Below are 26,376 nucleotides of genomic sequence, written 5' to 3'. Positions count from 1 at the left end.
CAGGGAAGACGAGGCGGCGGTGGAATGCGGAAAGGTGAATATGACATACTCACCTGCTCCCAGCGCTCCTGACGCGATCCCTGCATGTCCCACGTCTCCGGGAGCGGCAGCTTCTTCTTGTAGTGAGCGGTCATGTGGCACCGCTCATTACAGTAATGAATATGCGGCTCCACCCCTATGGGAGTGGAGTCCATATTCATAACTTTAATGAGCGGTACCAGTGACCGCTGAACAGGGGAAGAAGCTGCCGTGTCTGAAGGCCGTGGGACATGCGGGGACCGCGCCAGGAGCGCTGGGAGCAGGTGAGGTTTTGACAGGCGTCGCTCCCCCTCACCCACCAACTCCCCCAACTTCCATGACTCGAGTATAAGCCGAGAGGGGCACTTTCAGCCCATTTTTTTGGGTTGAAAATCTCGGCTTATACTCGAGTATATACGGTAGCAAAACTGCAGGCCGTATTCTACAGAAATGATGTAGTCCACTCGACAGTTCACTGGCCTGTATATGTCCTGTGTATATCAAGTATATTTGCAAAAATGCTAATTATTCTAAGTCTAAGCCAGCATATGTTCTAAACATACAAGTAAATGAAAACTAAAAGAAATAATAACATTCAGCGACAAAGACTAGCTAAATATAGAAGGGAGTCAAAATGATCTTTGGTAAATTTTAAGAAAAGGCACTTTTTTTTCAAAAATTATTTGCTGTCACAAAATCTCTTTTTGCGTGCTAAATGAGTAAAAGTCACCAAGTCTCAAGCTGGAATTCGGAAAAAGGTAGTCACAGAAGAGAAATAAAAATTGCAAGGAGTCAAAATGACTAGTGTTAAAACTAGATTTACACACAGGGATGAGGTGGCTGGTTTGTGTCGGGAATGGAGAGGAGCAGGAATACAGAAAAACAATGCCAGGTTCAGTAGAACAGCGGCATTAGCATCATGGAAATAAATGACTTACTTATGGGAAGTGACAGCTCCTCTTTAAATAAGGCCAGTCTCACACGTCCAGATAATTCCGGTACCGGAATTATCCGTGTCCGTGTGTCCGTGAGCTCACGTAGGCCATCCGTGTGGCACATGTGCGGCCCGTGTGCCGACTGGGTACCACAGGGAGCGTGCAGGAGACAGCGCTAGAGATAAGTGCTGTCCCCTGCATCTGGTGCTGAAGCCGCCATTCATATCTTCTCTGCAGCAGTGTTTGCTAGAGAGAAGATATGAAAAATCCTTTTTAGTGTTTAAAATAAAGATCCCTGTCCCCACCCCCTCCCACCCCCTGTGCGCCCGCCCGCTGTTACTAAAATACTCACCCGGCTCCCTCGAAGCGTCCTCTCCGCACCTTCTCCTGTATGAGCGGTCACGTGGTGCCGCACATTACAGTCATGAATATGCGGCTCCACCCCTATGGGAGGTGGAGCCGCATATTCATGACTGTAATCGGCGGCACCACGTGACCGCTTATACAGGAGAAGCTGGCGCTGAGAGAAAGCTGCAAGGGAGCCGGGTGAGTATTTTATTAACAGCGGGCGGATGCACAGGGGGTGGGAGGGGGGTGGGGACAGGGATCTTTATTTTAAACACTAAAAAAAAAAAAGATTTTTCATATCTTCTCTCCAGCAAACGCTGCTGCAGAGAAGATATGAATTGCGGCTTCAGCACCATGTGGGGGGGGACAGCACTTACTGGAGCGCTGTCTCCTGCACGGCACACGGACTGCACACGGACAGCGTCCGTGTGCGGTACGTGTTTTACACGGACCCATTGACTTTAATGGGTCCGTGTAATCCGTGCGCTCCCACGAACACTGACATGTCTCCGTGTTTTGCACACGGACACACGGTCCGTGAAAACACGCTGACATGTGCAGAGACACATTGATTTCAATGTGTCTACGTGAGTCAGTGTCTCCAGTACGTGAGGAAACTGTCACCACACGTACCGGAGCCACTGACGTGTGAAACCGGCCTAAGAGGGTAAGGATCCACATCGACTACCCTGCTATGAGTTTCAGAGGCAAATTTTTGATGACTGGTTCCCATTAAATTAATTTTCTCAGGGGGGAGACTCCTCATACAGGTTTTCCCAAACTACTGCCTGGTAAAGCCGCCATCTACCCTGTAACAACTGCATGTGGCCAGTTCTGCATTGACGAAAATCCAGTGCTAGTTTTAGAACTGTAATATTATTTTAACCCTTATTTTTCCCAGTAACTAAATAAATAAAATACTCTAGTTTTACATCTGATAGAAGAGGACGGCATCCATATTTAGCAATTATGAGTTCATGATGATGATTGGTAATTATTAAGAAGAAACTAGTAAAAAAGAAAAAATTCTTTATGAAGATGCAGAAGAATCAAGCAAAAAAAAAAAAATTATATATATTTTCTCCAACTAATTGTTCGTTATTTGCCTGGCTATGGGTCTGATGCCAGGACACACACAGCTCCTCGCACACTGGGCTCAGCTATGTAGGAGCAGCCGCACCTGCCAGCAAAGTGAAAAAGGAACTACATTCCCCATGATGCAAATCGCCTGTGCCTGTCACTGGCAGCATCCTGCACAATGCACAGCAGACAGTAGGGCTGAGACCGCGCTGCCAGGGAGGAGTCCTGAGCCCACCGGGAGCCCCTGCCTGCCTGGGAATCCCCTGCCTGACATGTCCCTTCCTTCTCTGCTCTGCTGGGTGCAGTGACAAGGAGGCAGAGCTCTGCCTGCTGCTGCCATCCCCGCACACAGCTCCCCGGGCGGCACACAGCCTGGCACCCGGAGCCTCCCACGCTGCCCTCCTCCCCACACTCTTCTGCATGGTGCATTCGGGAGCCAGGGTGGGAAATCCAGCATGAGACGAGGATGATGCCAGCAGCAAGGAAAGGTCCGGAGAGCAGATACCCCCTGCACTGCCTGGTGTGGCACAACAAATCCCGGGAGTTGGAGAAGGAGCTCTCTGAGAGGCAGGTGGGTGACATTGTGTGGGCACAGTATGGCTGGTGGCATCATTGTGCCCAGAAGGCTGCACATGACGATGGCTCATGGTGGGGGGCATCAGTGCATGGAGTGGGCTGCAGACTGCCCGAGCCTTACATTATGCCTTGTGATACATTGTGTATTCTATTATTGTGTATCCTTATTTGTCAATGTTTATCATCTGTTCTGTAAATGCAGCGTATAAATAATATCCCTCCTATTAGGTGTATTGAGATGCCAGGGAGGGGCAGGTAATATGTAGAAGTGGCACATACATGTCGCCTGCCATCTCCCTGCCTTATAGCCTGGACGCTTATCTCTGCCATCTTTCCGTCTCATCATATAGTGCTATTATTAGGAGTCGACCATATCCAAAATATGAAGAATGTGAACTTTACACATAAAAGCATTGTCCATGACTTGTGGAATGAGAAATGTTCATGCCCATATCAAGTGTGTAGAGTCCACAGTGGGCACAGAATACCCACTCGTTATATGTGGAAATAGAAGAAGCTTTAATTATCGCATAATATGGCATTTCATAAGCGTAAGCCTAAGCTCTCAAGGCAGATCTATGGAAGCATTTTCACGCAGAAGCCTATGGATCCACTAAGCTGCCAGTGGAAACCAGTAAGACATGACCAGTGCAATGATGAACGGCTCCACTGACAGCCATGGAGAATCATCTGGTGAATCTATACATTATGGGACATTGTTAGGTGTGCGCCGACATTGCTAGTCTCAGCCTAGGGATCCATCCCTGCACAAGTCCCTGTAGTTAACACCTACTAATTGTAAACCTGGTTTTAATCTTTTACTGCTCGATAATTGAATTCTGTGTTAATATAAGCAGTGCACCTGTAACGGGTTGTGGACTGAAATCCTTTATTAATTCAGTGGGAATCTTTTGGTTCTGAAGCTAATTCACATACAAGTAAAGAGCTTTTTACATTATCATAATACTTTTGGTAGGTTTCCTTCATTGCATATTAGTGCCAGATTAAGGCGAGTTGATGTGTAGAGCGTTTCATTGATCATCTCTGTTAATATATATTAATCTTTCCATGGAAATAAAAATGTTACATTAGAGTTCAAGAATCCTTTTAATGCAGCACGGTGGCTCAGTGGTTAGCACTGTTGCTTTGCACCGCTGGGGTCCCGGTATAATCCCACCATGGACAACATCTGCAAGGAGTTTGTATGTTCTCCCCGTGTTTGCGTGGGTTTCCTCCAGGTTCCCTGATTTCCTCCCACATTCCAAAGACATAGTGATAGGGAATCTAGATTGTGAGCCCCATTGGGGACAGCGATGATGTCTGTAAAGCGCAACGGAATATAATGGTGCTATATAAGCAATGCATAACACAATACAATAAATCTACCATTATGGCTTATTTGCAATACATGCAAGTATATAATGGATTGTTAATAGTGGTTCAATGTTTGGTTTTGAATCCTTCTGAACTTATTATGATATAATTCACTGCATGCTGATAAGCTTTTGGATGTTTATGTTTTACATAACAGCCAATCTAAGCAGAGATGTAGTATAAGTCATGGTGGATAGTTCAACAGCCTCAAATCTGATGAGGCAGGAGGTATGTGTATCAGACTTTTTTTTTTTTTGGACAGTGCAACAAATCTGTAATCATTGCTGTTTTGCCTTGATACAACTGAACTAATAGGCAGCTAAGGCTCTATTCACTTCTGCCCAATGTATTTCCATATTTTTGTACCTCTCAGGCCATGTTCACACGTTCAGTATTTGGACAGTATTTTACATCAGTATTTGTAAGCCAAAACCAGGAGCGGGTGATCAGTGGCGTATCTAGGGGGGGGCAGCCGGGGCATGTGCCCCAGGCGCAGCCGGCAAGGGGGCGCAGTCGGGCCGCCTAATTCGGAGGTCCACAGTGTCTCGCCCGGCCGCTGCATTCTGCCGCCCCCGGTCTGGGAGTCAGCTGTTCTCTGTGCCGACTGTCAAGCTTACAGCCGGCACAGAGAAGCTGCAGAGCGCCGGCTCCCAACGTGTGCAGAGGTGGAGGGGGGCCCCTGCAGAGTGGCTGCGGCGGGCGGGGAGAAATCCCTGCAGCTCCGCTGCCCAGCGATCGATCTTCCTGCTTCCTCTTGCTTCCTCTCACACAGACGCGCTGCTGGATGACGTCATCATTCAGCGGCTGGCTGTGTCAGAGGAAGGCGATGAGATGCTGCGGCAGAGCGCGAGGAGAGGTGAGAGGGGTGTGTGAATGTGTGTATGTGAATGTGTGTGTGTGTGTGTATGTGAATGTGTGTGAGTGTGTGTGTGTGTGAATATGTGTATGTGTGTGTGAATGTGTGTATGTGTGTGAATGTGTGTGTATGTGAATGTGTGTGTGTGTGAATGTGTATGTGAATATGTGTGTGTGTGTGTGTGTGTGTGAGAGAGAATGTATGTGTGTGTGTTTATGTGAATGTGTGTATGTGTGTGTGTGGCTCAGTATTGGGTGTGTGTGTGTGTGTGTGTGTGTATCGCGCTGCAGGGGAATGTGCAGAGAAGTGAATGGTGTGTGTGTGTGTGTGTGTGTGGAAGAGAGGGCAATGATGGGGCTGACGGGGAGAGAGCAATGATGGGGATGGTGGAGGAGGAGAGGGCAATGATGGGGCTGACGGGGAGAGAGCAATGATGGGGATGGTGGAGGAGAGGGCAATGATGGGGATGGTGGGGGAGGAGACGGCAATGATGGGGCTGACGGGGGCATATGTCCTTGGGTGGGGGGGCACCGAAATGAATTCTTGCCCCAGGTGCCAGAAACCCTAGATACACCTCTGTGGGTGATAAATACAGAAGTGGTAACGTGTTTCTATTATACTTTTCTTCTAATTTGTTCCACTCCAAATTTTTGCTTATAAATACTGATGGAAAATACTGACCAAATACTGAACGTGTGACCGTGACCTAGTGGACCCCTGCATGCTGGATACCCTCATTGGTCAGAGGACCCTGCAAACAATAATGGGGACCATCAGATTTCCAATATGTGACCAGCATTATACCCAATAGGCCCATATGCAAGTGTGAACAGTGCCCGAGAAATACGTAATTCTCAGACTGCATGCCAGTGGGAGCATGTAATGAAAAATTCAAGTGAAGGTGTATAAATATTCAGATCTCTCAGCATTCATTTTTAAGCTATGCTTGAAATATGAGATGCTAGAAACAACTTCAGTTTCTGCTTGTGCTGAAGTTGTTAATAAGGTCTACAGTTCTTTTGCTGCATATTTTATAAGGAATGGATCAAATGTATCAAAATTGAGCATGTGTTACAGAATGTTCCCGCACCCCCAGCAGAGCTCCACAATTATAGCTGTTGCTCATGAAATGCGATATTGTAAATATTACGGTATTTATATTCCGGTCACTGAATAGGATATTTGGCAGCAGAATAGGAGTAATATTGTATGGTGCATATGGAGAACCAATACCATGAGCCTGTTAGGATGAAAATCTGCGGTTTGCAAAGTTGTCTCAGTTATTAGGTAATGAGCTATTGCTTTATTTTTTCCTGGAATATGAATATCAGACATCAAATTAATGTCAGGCAGACATCAGTGTTTGGAAGTGTCAGAACAACAGACAGAGGCTTTTTGCAATGCAATAGCTTGCAGGGCTGACGGCTACCTCTCCTGACCCCTAGCTCCTGACACAGGCATCCTAGCCTCATGTTTCTTTCAGTAGTTACATAGCAAGAGAGGAATAAGCAGTGGCCACACACATGCAGGGGTTATCTTCTGATGCAGTGCAGGATTAGGCATGATGAAGTCCAAGATTCTTTTGCCCTTTAAGGGGTTATCTCCCTGTATTTGTGTAGGAGCGCACTGCTCCTCTGCCTCCTGGCTTTCTGTGTTCCTAATGATTGACAGTTCTGGTTGTGCTGCCTTAACTCTGCGTTCTCCCATGTTGCAGTCACATGCAGCTTTGCCTCTGCTCCATTGGAGGAGTGCTGGGGACCAGAAGTTGGCCCGGTCCAGAGGAGTCACTTTGAGACTCTGAAGCAGGGGTGCACAACCTTTTTTTGGTCTGATGGCCACATTTTCAGATTGAAACAACCCCATGGGTTACAATTACACATTAGTACATACCGTAAATGTCTAATAGGAGCTGACTCCATTTTTAGGACACCCACCTATCAGCAGGATAGAGGTCCTCTTCTCTTCCGTTAACAAACCACGAAGGAAGAGACCATGGATTGAGATTTCTCCATTGACGATAACACGGGTAAGTGTTCCCTTCTTCCAAAAACTACAATGATGAAGGCAGGACTCATGAATGTCCACTTCTGTACTTCATCTACTTCTTACCTAGATGATGGCATGGCCACACAGTGCACCATTAGTAGTTACCCATCCCTACGGTGCTACCTGACTCTTCTCTAGTCCCTAACATGGAAAATACATTTGTAGACCCCAAAAAAGGCCACCAAGTGCTGCATGTGGCCCCTGAGATGCAGGTTGTGTACCCCTGATCTGAAGCAAAGAGCTTGCAAGTGCACACTCCTTGCCTGTGAAACCTGCCACCTCTGATAGACTGCAGAGGTGGCCGGTCGCCTAGACAATGGGCAGTACACAATAGAATTAAAATCCGCTCTTGAAAAAAAGAGTGTATTTGTAATTAGAAGTAAATTGCAAAGTAGCCAAATACTTAACAATTGTACCTGTTTAACAAGATGAGACGAACCGTTTAATGGAGCTACCGCATACACATTTGATTTTTGGTTGATCCCAAGAAAGACTCTAGGGTCATAGTTTCATGTTTCCAGAGAGTTATAGCCTTCATGCACCTATAGTCATATCAAAAATATCCTAAAACCTAATTTGGCTCGGGGCTGAAAGTTTTATAAAAGTTTTCATGTATAATCTAGACATATTGGTTATCACGAATGTGTTATTCATAGATAGGCAGACATACATGTTCGACCCGGGCAAGCGTGCATGTGAGTAGAAAGGAGACAAAGGGTAAGTTGCTGCCATACGCCATTGGCAGCGCCTTAACCTCAGAATTATAGATTGAAATTCAATGTCAGGAAGCCCCATACACACAAGATATATGACGGGTCTGTTCATATCGATGGGTTTATTTTCAGCCAACCTCTTTAAAGGGTTTAAAAAAGAGGACCCCAAATTTTTTTTGGGCATATGCCATAGAAAAATAATATATAGTACTCGCTGTCCCGTATCTCCGCTGCGGATCCAGTCTCATTGTTTTGGCTGCAGAGATGACCTTACGTCGCCAGCAAACATCATTGCAGCCAATCACGGAGCCCGGAGGCTCATCAGACAGTGGCTTATCGGACCAACTATTCCTCCATACGTCGGCGCCCAACCTTTTACATGCCACTGTACAGGCTAGTACATGATATATAGTCTTCAGATGTATGAGGAAGGTAGGAATAAGCTACAAAATCAAGAAGAGATGAAAAATCTATATCAAATGACTAAACACTTGTCAAATAAATTGGTCATTTTGACCTAAACCTATTACGTGATCTTTGTAAGCTTGCCTACATTTGATGACTAACCCTGTCCATTACTCACTTATTTTTCTGAATTCCTTTTTGTAATTGGATAATGGAAATCAGAGTCTTTAGTGGAGTTTTGGATAATGTAGTAGAGAAGAATAGCATCTTCCTTGTACGTTGCCTAATGGCCTTATATAAGTGAGTCTTCTTTGTATTCCTTTCTGTTGAATTTATCTAAGCTCAAGACAAATTTGGAAGAAGGGCACATTAAATCCCCCCCCCCATTACTCATGCCTAGAGGTTTTTGTTACAATAAATTCGGTATTAAAAAATCTAAACTTAATACCTTAATCCTACACTACGGATTGGAAACTTATAGTTTACCTTTTTCTCAACTAGAGACAGGTATTTATTGATGTAACAACCCCTCTTTTGTTAGATCCCAATCCCTAGAAATCAGTGATGAGACGATCCAGTAGCAAGCATTCAAATATCCTGCAACACCCCAACAGGATTAATAAGGTATTACACATTATCTATTGAGATTAATGCCGATTCTCCAATTTTTTTTTTTTGTTGACCTGTATCTTATACATATACAGGGGCACATTTATAACATTATCTCAGCACAGGAACATTTTATTTAAACACATACAATTGTGTAAATTATTATTATTCCAAGATCTATTGATTAAAATTAACTTTGTTGGTGGAAAAATCTCTTTAAAGGGAACCGAGTTTGCATCTCGGCTTTGGGAAAATGGCCGCCGCGATCTCTTCTGCGCACGCGCGGCATCCCGCGGCCATTTTCCTGAAGCCCCGTGCAGCAGAGCACTACATCTGCGCACGCGCGGCCCCAGGAAGATGGCCGCCCGCACCGATGAAAGGAATGACAGCGCAGATCGCGCGCTGTGTCTTCACGTGGGCACAGGGAATCCGGACCTTGGACATGCGCACACCACTACGCCACCAACGGAAACCTGGGGAAGAAAAGAACGCTGTCACCACGCCCACCTGACCAGACCAGCCTGATTGACAGGCGAAAACGCCGACTTTGGTAATGTATTTCTCAGCATACATGGGGAATCGGGGTACACTACATACACCATAGTAACGCACAGCACAGGCCCTATTTAACAGTATTTATATCTCAATCTCAAAAAACGGGGTGACAGGTTCCCTTTAAATCAAAATGATGTAATGTGATAACTTTTTTAGTATTGCTCTAAAATATTGTTTCTAAGATAATTTTGCTTCCCCACTGAATAAGATCGGTATATCATTGTAATTAAATTTATAGCATAGCTTGTGGAGGAAAAGGTGGAGAAAACCACCAATATGAACACAAACTCCACGTTACGCACATGTTCTGGTTGCCTGGAGGCGTAATAAAATGTCTATTTTACCTATTGTGATATACTGCTCCTATTTATTCATCGCCTGCTGCGTTCTGCATAATAATCTGTTTTCTGTCCCAGGAGGTCAGCCGCACACACTTTGCTCTTAGACTAGAAAAGAGATTCTAATAATTACGATTGAAGCCATATTTCTTTAAAAAGAGCAGTGCTTTAATTTAAGTTTTTCCATTTTTTTTTTCTGGAAGGTTCTATACACCTGTCACCATGGGAATGGGTAAATCTGGTCCTTGATTAAAAGGACATTCACCTTTTTAGCACTAAAAAAAATCATTAATTTTTCAGCTAAGAAAAAAAATCAAAGGAAACAGAAAAGGAACATAAAAAAAAATCAAAGGCAGAAAACAAACAAAACGGTGATTTATTTTTAATAGCTTTATTTTCTCCTGCCGGTGACAAATATCACTGCAGTTCCCTTATTACAAATAGCCCTGTACAGGTGGTGAGCAGCGGCCAAACTTGAAGCTCATGGGCCCCAATGAAAAAGCTCCAATGGGGCCCTAAATCATTGCAAGTTTTTAATAGCATTGGTTTTTTCATATAGGACAAAAGACTTTTTGGGGCCCATTTAGACTCCAGGGCCCAGTTGTGCGATTTCAACCCCTGCACCTCTTGTAGTGATGCTCCTGGAGGGGAGTACTGAACATATAGGGGTTTTACTGCATCGGCCTAGAGGAGCCTTTACACCCTTCATTTGCAGGTACAAGATCACGATTTATTACTTGTGTGACTATTGCGGTTTTGAAAATCGAACAAGCTGCACTATGCGTGCCGATTCCTTGATATAGACACAGGGACGGGACACCTAAGGGTATGTTACCATTTGCAGTGTTTTTTCTCTTGTTTTTTAGTTTGTTAAAAAAATGCTGTCTTTTACGGTAACAGCAAAGGAATAGACATTTCTGTAATCTCAATTCAAATGCTGTGTTTGTTGTCTTTGTGGTTTTTGAGTTGCTTGTTGTTTTTTTAAATCTGCATCATATAATTTCTTTGTGTTTTTCAACTATACAAATGAATGGGGGAAAAAAATGCAAGTTTTTTCTGCCAATACTCTGGGTTTTTTTAGTACAGAAAAATCCACCTCAAAAATGTTGTTTATAAACATAGCCTAAGTCTAGGTCGGTGGTTTATCTAGCAGACCATTGAAGGGGATATCCAAGACTATTTGTTTTTTTGTTTTTTTACTATGAACCTAACAATTAACTGTGGATAACTTCCTGCCTGTTGTGCTGGGCGCCGATCTCTGGTGGTACAGAGCAGTCACAGACCGCTCCACCATTCAGTAGCTTCCACTGACAGAGTAGCAGCTTGTCATCCCCTCTGCTCTGTTGACAGAGCATGACCACTGATGTCATACTGATTGACAGCTGGCTCCCCACTGCCTAACTGTGGGGAACCGGCAGTCAATCAATATCATGTCCGTTGGCAGTCTCACCCAGTTGACAGAGCAGCCCAGAAGAGGAAAATCTGTTTTGTTGACGTGGAGCAGCTGAATTGCTGACAGGAGCGGTCGGTTGCCTCTATTGGCAATTACCGGCTGTTAGTTTTTAAGCCCATAGTTGAAAAAAAATTAGTCCTGAATAAACCCTTTTACCAATTGCACACTGCTACTTACCAATTTTGGAGTCAACATGTCTACAAGACCTAATCATGATTAAAGGAAACCTGTATGTTTTTTGTCCTTTTTTCATCTGGACAGGATATTGTAGGTGCCCCATGAGCCACTTAGGGAGGGATACAGCCAATATATTTTTGCACATGTATTTATATATGATTAGTAGTATTCTATATTGGGTTATATATTGAGGTCTATGCTATGCACTCGGGATGGTGACAGCTGTGTGTTTATGGTTATTTTTTATTATGTTTTAATGTTGTGTATCAATAAAGTGGATTTTTCATATATTATTAGAATTGCGGTGGTGTGCATAATTCAGTGGTATCCTTTTTTTTTCTTGGTATTTTCATTGCTGCTCTACTACTGATTGCACCCCGGCTTTTTGTATCTTCTATATGGCAGTGTGCCGGGTTCTTTCTAGTTTGTGATTAAAGGAAACCTGTCACCTCCAAAACCCTATTTACCTGTAGATAGATATATGCTTATTCTCCAGGTAAATAACGTTTAAATCATGTCTGTTTGCCTTATTGGATCAGCAGCTACAGGGAGAAAATGGACTTATATCCTCTCTGTAGCCACTTTCTTCCAGTCGTTGGGGAGGTGCAGGGAGCGGTTATAGTCACTGATTCCCACACTGTGAATGTGGTTGTAATCCCTCCCACTCTGGCACATTGATTGACAGCCTCCTCTGCAGCATTTGTGTGTGCAGAAAGCAAGTATTGACATACAGGAAAGGTGTGCACTTGGGAGCACTACTCACGGTAACCTCAGCAGCTCAGGCGTCCATAGGATTTGATGTGTCTCGTAATAGAGAAGATTCATTATTTATTTTCAGGGATTTTGTGGCCTGGCAAGAGATCAACATGCTTGTTTCCATAAATTATTATTACTTTTTGCATGTCTGATATGTCCAAACTTGGATGTCTAGTTAACTCAATAAATGCCAGAGATCCGGTTGACAGTCGCAATGGCATTTTCAATATATCCTTATTTGGAGAATAGTCTTAAAATAGATCTATCCCGCTGATTTTTTTTTTTCTGTGAATTGTTCACAATCCATACACATGTGGGTTTTGGGTTTGACCCTGAGCTATGATGGATTTGTCATCCAAGCCTGGCAGTCACACAGCAGAGCACAGCTGTTCTGCACTGTTTCCAGCTGATCTGTGAAGTTCGCTGTCGCTAGAAAAAAATTATTTTATTCTTAACTGATATGTTTGTGAAATATGCAGAAGAATAAGGCGGCTGCTGGGTTTTTCTTCTGTAACGATCAAACCATGAATAGAGATGTGCACATTGGTGACGTTCTATGAAACTGATAGAAAGAAAAAGAGTTTGTTGTTCAGAGGAACCAATCAGATCTTCGCTTTCATTTCTTAAATGTACCTGGTAAAATAAAAGCTGTACTGTGATTGGTTTCTATTGGTAACAAAACAGTTATTTTCATAAATCTGCCCACTTTCTTTGGATCGGCCTAGTACATTTGGAGCGCCCTCTAGAGCCGTGGAGTAGTCGGGCCGGGTCCGACAGTTCTTAGGGGGTTGTCACGGCAGCTGTGACCCGGTCCATGGCCCTGGGCGTCCAATAACATGATTAAGAGAAATCATGGGAAAAATGAAGGGGGTATAGTTCGTGATGCCACCCGTGGTGTTTGGCAATGAGTGTCCGACACTGCTTAAGGGGACCGCTGGGGCTGATGGTGATGCAGCAGAGTTGTTACGGCTCTCCACGGGTAGAGCTGGGCCCCAGGGCAATTATAGTGTTAAAGCTGTTGGTGATGGTTGTAGCGCAGGGTGGATGACGCAGTAATAATACAGGGGACACAGCAGCGTGCAGTTTCCACACTTTTACTCACAGTTTTTAAATGTAGTCCCAGCCAGGTGCTGTGTCCTCCTGGTCTGTGGTCCAGCCAGCTCTCACGTAATTTGGGGTCCATTTAGCCAGAACCTCCTTCTTATGTGCCTTTCCTGGCCTTCTCACTGCGCTGGCTCCCGCCTCCTGCCCTGCGCCTTCACACACAGTGTCCCAAGCCAGCAGCCTCGGATGCTGTCGGGTGCTGTCCTCCTGGTGCCCTTGATCCTATGTGGCTGCCTTTTCAGCAAGTGTGCGTGTGGTTGTGGTTGTGGCACGTACAGATACCACAGCCTCTGGCTGTCTACCTGAGCCTTGTAGTTCTCCACTAGTCTGAGGACTGGTTTCCCCCTCTGCGACCTGTCCCTCCACCCAACTACAGTCGGCGTGTATCCGGGCCCCACGGGTGGATTCCTCACTACCCATGCCCCTAGGACTCCTTCTCTCTCTTCTTTCTGTCAGGAGCTTCTCTCTATCTTCCTTGTTCTCTCTGTCCTCTGGTGCTGGGACGAGCTCCTCACTGCTCATGTCCCCAGCTCCAACTCCCTCTGCTTCTCACTGTTCACTCCTCTTGTCACCGACTGACTAACTCCTCCCTCTTGTTTCCATGACAACTCCTCGCAACTGCCACTCTCCACCCACACCTTCTACCTAGTTCCCTCCAGGCCTATAGAGGTCTAGTGTTGGGTGCTAGTGTGTGGGTCCTGGATAGTGCCCGCTTCTTAACCCGAGAGCGGGGTACCACACCTCTGGCTGAGGTGCAGTACCTCTGTGGTGACTGGACCTTCAGGGGCGCCACACATTTTTATAGTCTTAATCAGTTGAATAAAAACATCTTGTATTGAGCAAAAGGCAGATTTTCTTTTGTCTTGGGATGTGTGCACAACGTCTTTTTCAGGCAGGATCACTAATAAAACCATCTGAAAAATGGCCCAGAAAGCACTCAAAAGAATAAACAAACATATTCATTTTTATGTAAAAACTGCTGTATTTGTTTTGTTTTTCAACCCGATTTAGCGGCCAAGCAGTTGAAAGAAGCGAGTTGACCATTTTTCAGGTATTTTCCACAACTGGAGGAACACTTCTGGTGTAAATTACGCCTCTACTGTGGCGTATCTTCTTATGAAATTGGGAGCTGCCATGCTCTGCCCATTTTGAGCTAGTTGGGAATGGCCTAAAAATGCGAAATGTTGAAAAATTTTGGTGCAGGTTCATGGTGCTCAAAAATATTGCTACTTATCAACCGGGCTAAAAATCTGCAATTTTTCATAGTGTTTACTCCAGAAAAATGGCACAAGCACCTTGATGAATCGACCCCTAAATTTGCACTGTGTAAAGGAACATTAAAATGTCTGCTAAAATTAGTCCAAGCGTGGACCGCTAATGCTCAGACTGGCCATCAGCTGTGCATTAGTTGTGGTAATCTGCAATTTTACCATTGGTATGGAGAATTGTGGTCCTTACTAGTGTTATCCGAGTATCTTGCGCGTGCTCAGCAGGTACGGACTGGAACTGAAATATCACACAGGCCCATGTGGTCCCCGTCCCCATGAACCAGATGGAATATATCTATCTATATAATTGTCTAAGGGCTACTTCCGTCTGTTTGTCTGTCTGTAACTTCCATAACGAAAATCCTGCGTCGCTGATTGGTCGCGGCTGGCCGGGCGCGACGAATCAGCGACAGGCATAGTCCGGCCACGAATTGGCTCCTCCCTACTCTCCTCAAGTCAGTGCCCCTCCCTTCTCCCCTCCAGTCAGTGCCAGTGTGTTGCCCCATCCCGGACCATCTTTTTACTATTGATGCTGCCTATGCAGCATCAATAGTAAAAAGATATAATGTTAAAAATAATAATAATAAAAAAAATTTGCTATTCTCACCTTCCACCTTCCACCGATGCGCGTGATGCTGTCGCCAGCTTCCGTTCCAAGTGATGCATTGCGAAATTACCCAGATAACTTAGCGGTCTCGCGAGACCGCTAAGTCATCTGGGTAATTTCGCAATGCATCAGTGGGAACGGAAGCTGGTGGCAGCATCGCGCGCATCGGGACAGCTTCAGTGGACGCCGGAGGGTGAGTATATACAGTCATGGCCAAAAGTATTGACACCCCTGCAATTCTGTCAGATAATACTCAGTTTCTTCCTGAAAATGATTGCAAACACAAATTATTTGGTATTATTATCTTCATTTAATTTGTCTTAAATGAAAAAACACAAAAGAGAATGAAGCAAAAAGCAAAACATTGATCATTTCACACAAAACTCCAAAAATGGGCCAGACAAAAGTATTGGCACCCTCAGCCTAATACTTGGTTGCACAACCGTTAGCCAAAATAACTGCGACCAACCACTTCCGATAACCATCAATGAGTTTCTTACAATGCTCTGCTGGAATTTTAGACCATTCTTCTTTGGCAAACTGCTCCAGGTCCCTGATATTTGAAGGGTGCCTTCTCCAAACTGCCATTTTTAGATCTCTCCACAGGTGTTCTATGGGATTCAGGTCTGGACTCAGTGCTGGCCACCTTAGAAGTCTCCAGTGCTTTCTCTCAAACCATTTTCTAGTGCTTTTTGAAGTGTGTTTTGGGTCATTGTCCTGCTGGAAGACCCATGACCCCTGAGGGAGACCCAGCTTTTTCACACTGGGCCCTACATTATGCTGCAAAATTTGTTGGTAGTCTTCAGACTTCATAAAGCCATGCACACGGTCAAGCAGTCCAGTGCCAGAGGCAGCAAAGCAACCCCAAAACATCAGAGAACCTCCGCCATGTTTGACTGTAGGGACCGTGTTCTTTTCCTTGAATGCTTCTTTTTTTCTCCTGTAAACTCTATGTTGATGCCTTTGCCCAAAAGCTCTACTTTTGTCTCATCTGACCAGAGAACATTCTTCCAAAACGTTTTAGGCTTTTTCAGATAAGTTTTGGCAAACTCCAGCCTGGCTTTTTTATGTCTCGGGGTAAGAAGTGAGGTCTTCCTGGGTCTCCTACCATACAGTCCCTTTTCATTCAGACGCCGACGGATAGTACGGGTTGACACTGTTGTACCCTCGGATTGCAGGGCAGCTTGAACTTATTTGGATGTTAGTTGAGGTTCTTTATCCAACATCCGCGCAATCTTGCATTGAAATCTCTTGTCAGTTTTTCTTTTCCGTCCACATCTAGGGAGGTTAGCCACAGTGACATGGGCTTTAAACTTCTTGATGACACTGCGCACGGTAGACACAGGAACATTCAGGTCTTTGGAGATGGACCTGTAGCCTTGAGATTGCTCATGCTTCCTCACAATTTGGTTTCTAAAGTCCTCAGACAGTTCTTTGGTCTTCTTTCTTTTCTCCATGCTCAATGTGGTACACACAAGGACACAGGACAGAGGTTGAGTCAACTTTAATCCATGTCAACTGGCTGCAAGTGTGATTTAGTTATTGCCAACACCTGTTAGGTGCCACAGGTAGGTTACAGGTGCAGTTAATTACACAAATTAGAGAAGCATCACATGATTTTTCGAAGGGTGCCAATACTTTTGTCCACCCCCTTTTTTATGTTTGGTGTGAAATTATATCCAGTTTGGCTGCAGGACAATTCTTTTTGTGTTTTTTCATTTAAGACAAATTAAATGAAGATAATAATACCAAATAATTTGTGTTTGCAATCATTTTCAGGAAGAAACTGAGTATTATCTGTAATATACAAGAAAACCAGCGTATAGGACTAGTACAAAGAAATATTAACTCAAAAATAGCATATTAAATAGGAGGACCAGAGTTATTAATATAAAAAATAATTTATTGAACACACAAAATAAAAATAAAAAATACAAAGAAAACGAAATTTCATATATAATATATAAGCATGGAAAGATGTACTAAATAGTGTGATCCCTATAGTGCACAAAAACGCCGTGGGGTCGTAAACCTGAACTGCAAACGGTAATGATGCACCATATAAAAGTACAATGACTGGCCTGGATATAAATGAGTATAAGCACTTATACTGACAGGTACGGTAAGAAAGTACCTCCACTACTCTGTTAAATAACTCCGCCCCCTTGAGGAAGCGAGATCTATTCTCGCGAAACGCGCGTCGGGGAGTGAGGTCGTGTCCTGGACTGCATCACACAGACTATGGGTAATTAGCCTTTAACCATATATACTTGCTGCCATGTGGCAATAAGTGCTCTTGACGATCTTGAGGTTTTGGTGCACGGCTGGAGTTATTTAACAGAGTAGTGGAGGAACTTTCTTACCGTACCTGTCAGTATAAGTGCTTATACTCATTTATATCCAGGCCAGTCATTGTACTTTTATATGGTGCATCATTACCGTTTGCAGTTCAGGTTTACGACCCCACGGCGTTTTTGTGCACTATAGGGATCACACTATCTAGTACATCTTTCCATGCTTATATATTATATATGAAATTTCGTTTTCTTTGTATTTTTTATTTTTATTTTGTGTGTTCAATAAATTATTTTTTATATTAATAACTCTGGTCCTCCTATTTAATATGAGTATTATCTGTGTTGTGAATTCTGCTCCTGGGCTCCCTCCGGTGGTTGTAAGTGGCACTTTTGTGAGTTCTGCTCTTGGGCTCCCTCTTGTGGTTTCAAGTGGTATGGCTGCTCCTTGGAGTTAGCTGTATTCAGCTGCCTCCACTTATCGTCTCCTCTCTCGCCTATTTAAGCCTGGCTGTTCCTTCAGCTAGTGCCACTTGTAAATGGTTCCTGGTTGGATTCACATCTCTTTGGAGTTCCCTGTTATCCTGACCAGTTCAGCAAAGCTAAGTTTTTGCTTACTTTTTCTGTCCATAGTTTGTGGACTTATCCATTCTGTGCTTTCTTTGTTTGTCCAGCATTTTCAGTTTGAATTGTTTTCTGTCTTGCTGGAAGCTCTGGGAAGCAGAGTGACCCTCCACACCTTTAGTCAGGTGTGGAGATTTTTTGTTGACTCTGCGTGGATTTTTGTAGTGTTTTATACTGACCGCACAGTGTTCCATCCTGTCCTATCTATCAAGCTAGACTGGCCTCCTGTGCTCATCCTGGTTTCATTCTGTGTATGTCTTTTTCCTCTCCACTCACAGTCATTATTTGTGGGGGCTAATCTATCCTTTGGGGATTTTCTCTGAGGCAAGATAGTTTTCCTGCTTCTGTCTTCAGGGGTAGTTAGCTCTTAGGCTGTGACGAGATGCCTAGGGAGAGTTAGGAGCATTCCACGGCTGCTTCTAGTGTTGTGTTGAGCTTAGGGTCTGCGGTCAGTACAGTTACCACTTCCCTCAGAGCTCGTTCCATGTTGCTCCTAGACCACCGCATCATAACATATCTGACAGAATTGCAGGGGTGTCAATACTTTTGGCCATGACTGTAACTATTTTTTATTTTAATTTATTTTTTTTAACAGGGATATGGTGCCTATATACTACATGGCCTGTGTTATATACTACGGGGGCTGTGCTATATATTACGTGGCCTGTATTATATACTGCCTGGCTGCTATATACTGTGTGGACAGTGTTATATACTGCGTGGGCTGTGTTATACACTACGTGGCCTGTGTTATATACTGCATGGGCTGTGCTATATATTACGTGGGCTGTGTTATATATTGTGTGGGCTGTGTTATATTCTATGTGGCTGCTATATACTACGTGGCTGCTATATACTACATGGCTGTGCTATATACTACGTGGCTGTCTGTGTTATGTGAGCTGTGCTATATACTATGTGGCTGCTATATACTACGTGGTTGTCCTATATACTATGTGGCTGTGCTATATACTACGTGGCTGTCTGTGTTATATACTACGTGGCTGTGTTATATACTACTTGTCTGTGCTATATACTACCTGGCTGTGCTAAGCGCAACGTACATACATACATACATATTCCAGAATACCCAATGCGTTATAATCGGGCCACCATCTAGTTACTAATATTACCCTGGATGGAGGAAAGGAATATTTTCTACAAGACCAATATTTCTAATGATACCCTTGGCCTGCTGGCGTAAGTGACGGAGACAGCGACTTTTTGATCTGTCACAAATCTTAACAATACGAGTGTCTTGAGAACACTGATTCTGTTAACAACGTGGCAGACAAGGCAGCCCATGACAAGACAGGCCCTTCTGGCATTTGCCAGAATTGCCAGATGGCCAGTCCGGTCCTGGTGCTCGGATAATATGTTCGAGTCCCCCGCGGCTGTACGTTTTGCGGCTGTTAGCAGCAACATATGCGGGGATTGCCTAACAAACAGCTGCAAAACATGCAGCTGCAGGACTCGAACATAATATCAGAACACGCCCAAGATACTCGGATAACACTCGAGTATGCTCCGATAACACGTTATCCGAGCACGTTCACTCATCACTAGTCCTTATTTGAGTTTTGCAGCCGTGAATATTATAGAACTATGAAATCTAATTACAAAGATTTTGCTCAGTATATTGGGTATTTGTCACACGCGGCCCATTTATGATGACTGTTTGCTTTTTGTTTGTTGACTGCTGGATTTATGAACCAGCAAATGCTTTTATTTCCAGTCTTAATATATAAGTCCTATTATATCCTCCTTCAGTACGAACGTAAATCAATCTTCCTGCCAGTATCACGTTATTGTATCCATTACCAGTGACCTGTGTTATCTCGAGTCAGCGGCATCTATCAGCAGGCAAATCTACATAAGTCTTATCCATTACTGTAATTGTTAGGAGGCATTTCAGCGATCAGGTAACTGGCAATCATTTCTGCCTTAACTCTGAAGCCCTTTGCAGCCCCATCAGAATGCCACATACACGGCAGAGCTTAGGAGATGGAATGATTATGGTACCTCCTATAGCTAAAATATTAGAAATCTGTATGATAAAAACTTGCATTTTATATTATTCCTTCTTTCTGCTGCAAAAAAATATAAAAATCAACCAAACATACAATTTCCTTCACCTAAACAGCAAATGTACAATTCTCAGAAAGGTGATGGCATCCTAGAATTAAATTATTGGTGGCTCTTCATGTTTCATCTGTATATCAGTTAGGGTCTGTTCACATGGTGACATAAAAACTGGCAAGTATTCTACGGCAGAAATTGAGGCTGACGTCCTGATTTCTGCTCCGGATTTCCTGTGAGTGTATTTCGGGGTTGCCAGCTGTCTAGAAATTCCTAGTAAGTCCGAAAAATAATTGGGCACTTCTTTACCATTTCTAAAAAAAATAAAATAAATTGAGATATCAGTAATGTTGTTTTTTGAAGCTGGAGAAACTTGTACGGATTATTGGATTATTATGATTGTAATGATCATCATTTTACAGTTAGCAATGAATATGTTCATATCAGAATTACGGGCTGTAGACATGCATGACTTAAAATTTTAATGATCTGTAGTACTTTTTCTATGGACCACGCCACAGTCTCCGTACGTTCTTGGGACTACTTTGCACCAAGTTGTTGACCTATCCACAAAAGAAATATTTCCAAGACATCGTAAGGATTGTTTATTTCTTTGTTATCCACAGTTCATCAGCAAGCCAAAAATGTATTTTGGCTTGATGATCTACTTTGGATAATAACGGCACAAAACAACTATTCCGGTGCCTTGGAAATACTTCATTTAAGGAGAGGTGCAATGTCCTACAGACAATTATACTGTGGAACAAGACAAACCTCATTTATGAAGTTTTTCCCACAATTAATAAAAAAACACAATGAAGTATGAAGTATGAAGTAGAAAACATCCCTACTAGAATCAAGTCGACATCTGAGATAAACAGTCTCTGGAGAAATTGACAACACAGAAATTATTTAGCATTTTCTTCCAACTTGGCAGAAAGCCTTTGAACATTTTTAATTACTTCCGTTTCTGTCTTACACATCTGCATGACTTTGTTTTATTTTATTTATTTTTTTACAGATTAGATCATTTCCATTCTCCATCCATCTTAGTTTTAGCCTTTATACAATTTTAATTTTCAGTTATACTGTACAGCTCTCATGTGTTTTTTTTTTTTTTTTTTAAAAGTTTTTTTTCGTTTCATGGCGAAAGGAGTTACAATATCAAGACTACCCCTCTCCATATAAGTCCTCATTCAGACTGGTACACACAAAAAAAGTCACCGTTTTTGCCATCAGTGTTTTATCAGTGATTTTCACGTATGGATAAATATAGTAAGTACAAAGATTCTCCTGTTCTTGGCACTGTTAATCACAGAGAGAAAACGGACAGAACATGAAGCGAAAACAATCTGTAAAAAAAAAAAAAAAGTAAATAAATATATTAACAATATTAAAAAGTTCTAATCATCCTAATTTGAAATAAAAATTATAATGGTTTTCATTGCGCCCTTTAATAGCCCTATATTTCAAAATATAATAAAATGATTTAACCAAGTGGCTTAAAGAAAAATAAAAACACATTATTACGACCACAATTATCTAAATTTTACAGGTCACAGTGAATGCAGCTAATGTTTCATTGTAGACATGTATCACTTAAAATCTAAATTATGTATTATGGTTTTCCAATCTGTCCGTAAAAAATGTTGGCTGTTTATGATGTTTAGCTAAAGGTACCTTCACACATAACGATTTCGTTAACGATATCGTTGCTTTTTGTGACGTAGCAACGATATCGTTAACGAAATCGTTATGCGTGACAGCGACCAACGATCAGGACCCTGCTGGGAGATCGTTGGTCGCTAGGAATGATCAGGACCTTTTTTTTTTGGTCGCTGATCACCCGCTGTCACCGCTGAATCAGCGTGTGTGACGCCGATCCAGCGATGTGTTCACTGGTAACCAGGGTAAATATCTATTTACTAAGCGCAGGGCCGCGCTTAGTAACCCGATATTTACCCTGGTTACCATTGTAAAAGTTAAAAAAAAACAGTACATACTCACATTCCTGTCACGTCCCCCGGCGTCAGTTTCCCGCACTGACTGTGTCAGCGCCGGCCGGCCGTAAAGCAGAGCACAGCGGTGACGTCACCGCTCTGCTTTATGGCCGGTGCTTACACAGTACAGGGAAGCTGACGCTGGGGGACGTGACAGGAATGTGAGTATGTAATGTTTTTTTTTTTTTTTACTTTTACAATGGTAACCAGGGTAAATATCGGGTTACTAAGCGCGGCCCTGCACTTAGTAACCCGATGTTTACCCGGTTACTAAGCGCGGCCCTGCACTTAGTAACCCGATGTTTACCCTGGTTACCCGGGGACTTCAGCATCGTTGAAGACAGTTTCAACGATGCCGAAGTTGTTCCCCCGATCTGTGTGACAGCTCCCCACCGACCACACAGCGACTTACCAACGATCACGGCCAGGTCGTATCGCTGGTCGTGATCGTTGGTAAATCGTTTAGTGTAACGGTACCTTAAGTTGTCCAAAAAAAAATCTTTATTTTATTAACTCTGCTTTTCAGAGATGCATAGGGTTTTTGCTTCATTCTTGTGCAACAGGTAAACTGAGTATTGCTCAAAATCTAGTATACTGTATTTTTCTGATTATGAGACTCAACGGACCATAAGACGCACCCCAAATTTGGGGGAGGAAAATAGGATATTTTTTTGTGTATAAGATGGGGGTCCATCTTATAGTATGAATTTAAGGTATCTTACACTGGGGGCAGCGGCGGTGGATCAGCATCTCATGTGGCATGGTCCCTTCCTCAGGAAGCCGGTGGCTGCAGAAGATAGGTCAATGCTGCGGGCCCTGGATGGGAGAATTGGGTGCCCCAGCGGTGCGATGCTGCGGGAGCGATGCTGTGAGCCATTGTTGGCGGTGAAGCATAGCGGAGTGCATTGCTTTCACAGCAGCAATTTTTCCCGTGGCCTTGAGGGAAATGACTGGCGGAGGCGGCGCCTGCGCAGATTGAGATCTCAGCAGAGCGAGATCCCTGTCTGTGCATGCGCTGCCTCCGTCAGCCCACGGTTTCAGGAAAATGGCTACCATGAAAGCAAATTTTTGGGGAAAAAAAGTGCGTGTTAGAAAAAAATAGTGTAAGCTGTGACACGTACAGTATCCACCTCTGTTCTGTTCTCTACTCAATTCATTTCTTAGCTCCATTATGATGACACAAGATTCAGCATTTCATTGCATGACTGATAGTTCTGTTCTTTTTTTCATATCTCATTAGAATTAAGAGGATGTGTATTTTTTGAGGACCTGGAGTGTAAATTTTTCTTATTAAATATGTTGCTGAACCGGTCAGTGAGTACACAGGCTCAATTCACACCCAAAGACTACATAGCACACTCATTCATAAAACGGCAAACCTTGCAGGATACCTTAGTATCTTTTTTATTATTATTATTCTAAGGTCTTCCATGGGATAAAATAAAAAGCATAATATACAGCAGAGCAGTTGTGTTGTGGGATCACAGTCAACTAGTTTATGAGTAATTTGATTCAATATATTAGTAATAGAAGGTCCTGCAGACTAAGTTTATAGGTGTAGCTGTTGCCTAATGGGTTGTTCAGCCTTGGGGTACAAGTTTGTAGCCACTTTTTCACTCTATGTGACTGCAGACTTGTGAATCCTCACATCGTGTGCACTGCGCACTGTGAGGCTGTGAAGATTCTCCGGTGCCGGTGTAGGGAGTGGGTGGTCATGTAATTTGCATACTTTCTGTCACAATCCGACTAGATGTGTCCGTCCTTGTTGTGAATTCTGTGGCTGAGTTCACTTCTGTGGTCACAAGTGGTATTGCAGTCTCTGGGCTTCCTCCCTCAGGTGTTTTGGTGAGCTCGTTGGCTGCCTTGCTATTTAGCTCCACCTGAGTCTGTCTTCCTTGCTCCTTGTCAATGTTCCAGTGTTGGATCTGAGCTACTGCATCTTTCCTTGGGCCTGCAGCTCTGCTAGATAAGTGCTTCTAGTTTGTTTTCTGTTTTTTCTGTCCAGCTTGCTATTAACTTTTGCTGGAAGCTCTGAGAAGCAAAGGGGTGCACCGCCGTGCTGTTAGTTCGGCACGGTGGGTCTTTTTGCCCCTTTGCGTGGTTTTCGTTTTAGGTTTTTTTGTAGACTGCATAGTTCTCTTTGCTATCCTCGCTCTGTCTAGAATATCGGGCCTCACTTTGCTGAATCTATTTCATTCCTACGTTTGTCTTTTCATCTTGCTAACAGTCATTATATGTGGGGGGCTGCCTATTCCTTTGGGGTATTTCTCTGAGGTAAGTCAGGCTTGTATTTCTATCTTCAGGCTAGTCAGCTCCTCAGGCAGTGCCGAGTTGCATAGGTAGTGATAGGCGCAATCCACTGCTGCTTATAGTTGTGTGAGGATAGTTCAGGTACTGCAGTCTACAGAGATTCCACGTCTCAGAGCTCGTCCTATTGTTTTTGGTTATTGCCAGATCTCTGTATGTGCGCTGATTACTGCACGCTGTGTTGCCTGATTGCCAGCCATAACAGTACAAGGAGCCACACCAATGATTCCCAATAGAGGGAAAAAAGAAATCCTGACATCATTTTTTTTTCTTAGCTCTGTCTTCAGTCTTTTTTTCCCCCTAGACATTAGAGTGCTTCAGGACACAGCTGTGGACATGGATATTCAGGCTCTGTGCTCCTCAATGGATAATCTCGTTGTAAATGTACAAAAGATTCAAGATACTATTGATCAGAAATCGATGCTAGAACCAAGAATTCCGTTTCCTGATTTGTTTTTTGGTGACAGAACTAAGTTTCTGAGCTTCAGAAATAATTGTAAGCTATTTTTGGCCTTGAAACCTCATTCTTCTGGTAATCCTATTCAACAGGTTTTGATTATTATTTCTTTTTTGCGCGGCGACCCACAGGACTGGGCGTTTTCTCTTGCACCAGGAGATTCTGCATTGAGTAATGTTGATGCATTTTTCCAGGCGCTGGGATTGCTTTACGATGAGCCTAATTCAGTGGATCAGGCTGAGAAAAATCTGCTGGCTTTATGCCAGGGTCAGGATGATGTAGAAGTATATTGTCAGAAATTTAGGAAGTGGTCAGTACTTACTCTGTGGAATGAATCTGCACTAGCGGCTTTGTTCAGAAAGGGTCTCTCTGAAGCTCTTAAGGATGTAATGGTGGGATTTCCTATGCCTGCTGGTTTGAATGAGTCTATGTCCTTGGCCATTCAGATCGGTCGTCGCTTGCGCGAGCGTAAATCTGTGCACCATCTGGCGGTATTGTCTGAGAGTAAACCTGAGCCTATGCAGTGCGACAGGACTATGACTAAAGTAGAACGGCAAGAACACAGACGTCTGAACAGACTGTGTTTCTATTGTGGTGATTCTACTCATGCTATTTCTAATTGTCCTAAACGCACTAGGCGGTTCGATAGCTCTGCCGTTATTGGTACTGTACAGTCCAAATTCCTTTTGTCCATTACCTTAATGTGCTCTTTGTCATCGTATTCTGTCATGGCGTTTGTGGATTCAGGCGCTGCCCTGAATCTGATGGATTTGGATTATGCTAAACGTTGTGGATTTTTCTTGGAGCCTTTGCGGTGTCCTATTCCGTTGAGAGGAATTGATGCTACACCTTTGGCCAAGAATAAGCCTCAGTACTGGGCCCAGCTGACCATGTGCATGGCTCCTGCACATCAGGAAGTTATTCGCTTTCTGGTACTGCATAATTTGCATGATGTGGTCGTGTTGGGGTTGCCATGGCTACAAACCCATAATCCAGTATTGGATTGGAACTCTATGTCGGTAACCAGCTGGGGTTGTCAGGGAGTACATGGTGATGTTCCATTTTTGTCTATTTCGTCATCCATTCCTTCTGACATCCCAGAGTTCTTGTCGGACTTTCAGGATGTATTTGAAGAGTCCAAGTCTGATGCCCTACCTCCGCATAGGAATTGTGATTGTGCTATCGATTTGATTCCTGGTAGTAAATTCCCTAAGGGTCGTTTATTTAATTTGTCCGTACCTGAACACACCGCTATGCGCAGTTATGTGAAGGAGTCCCTGGAGAAGGGACATATTCGCCCATCGTCGTCACCATTGGGAGCAGGGTTCTTTTTTGTAGCCAAGAAGGATGGTTCGCTAAGACCGTGTATTGATTACCGCCTTCTTAATAAGATCACT

At 43.6% G+C, this 26,376-nt stretch overlaps 1 protein-coding gene across 4 annotated transcripts in view; it reads left to right on the top strand.

Annotated features, from left to right (window-relative positions):
• Positions 1–2,540: 2,540 nt before the first annotated feature.
• The window catches only part of ANKRD13B (ankyrin repeat domain 13B), a 265,917-nt gene continuing 242,081 nt past the window's right edge, over positions 2,541–26,376 (top strand). For 2 of the 4 annotated variants that reach the window (XM_069761171.1, XM_069761169.1), the window contains exon 1: positions 2,541–2,952. In XM_069761171.1, coding sequence (XP_069617272.1) covers positions 2,848–2,952 — 105 coding nt within the window. In that variant the 5' untranslated portion in view covers positions 2,541–2,847. The remainder of the gene's footprint in view (positions 2,953–26,376) is intronic. The other 2 variants (XM_069761172.1, XM_069761170.1) reach the window with 1 other exon arrangement.

This window comes from Ranitomeya imitator, chromosome 3 (genome assembly GCF_032444005.1).
Source record: "Ranitomeya imitator isolate aRanImi1 chromosome 3, aRanImi1.pri, whole genome shotgun sequence".
Lineage (NCBI taxonomy): Eukaryota > Metazoa > Chordata > Amphibia > Anura > Dendrobatidae > Ranitomeya > Ranitomeya imitator.
This window is presented reverse-complemented; position numbering and strand designations above follow the sequence as displayed.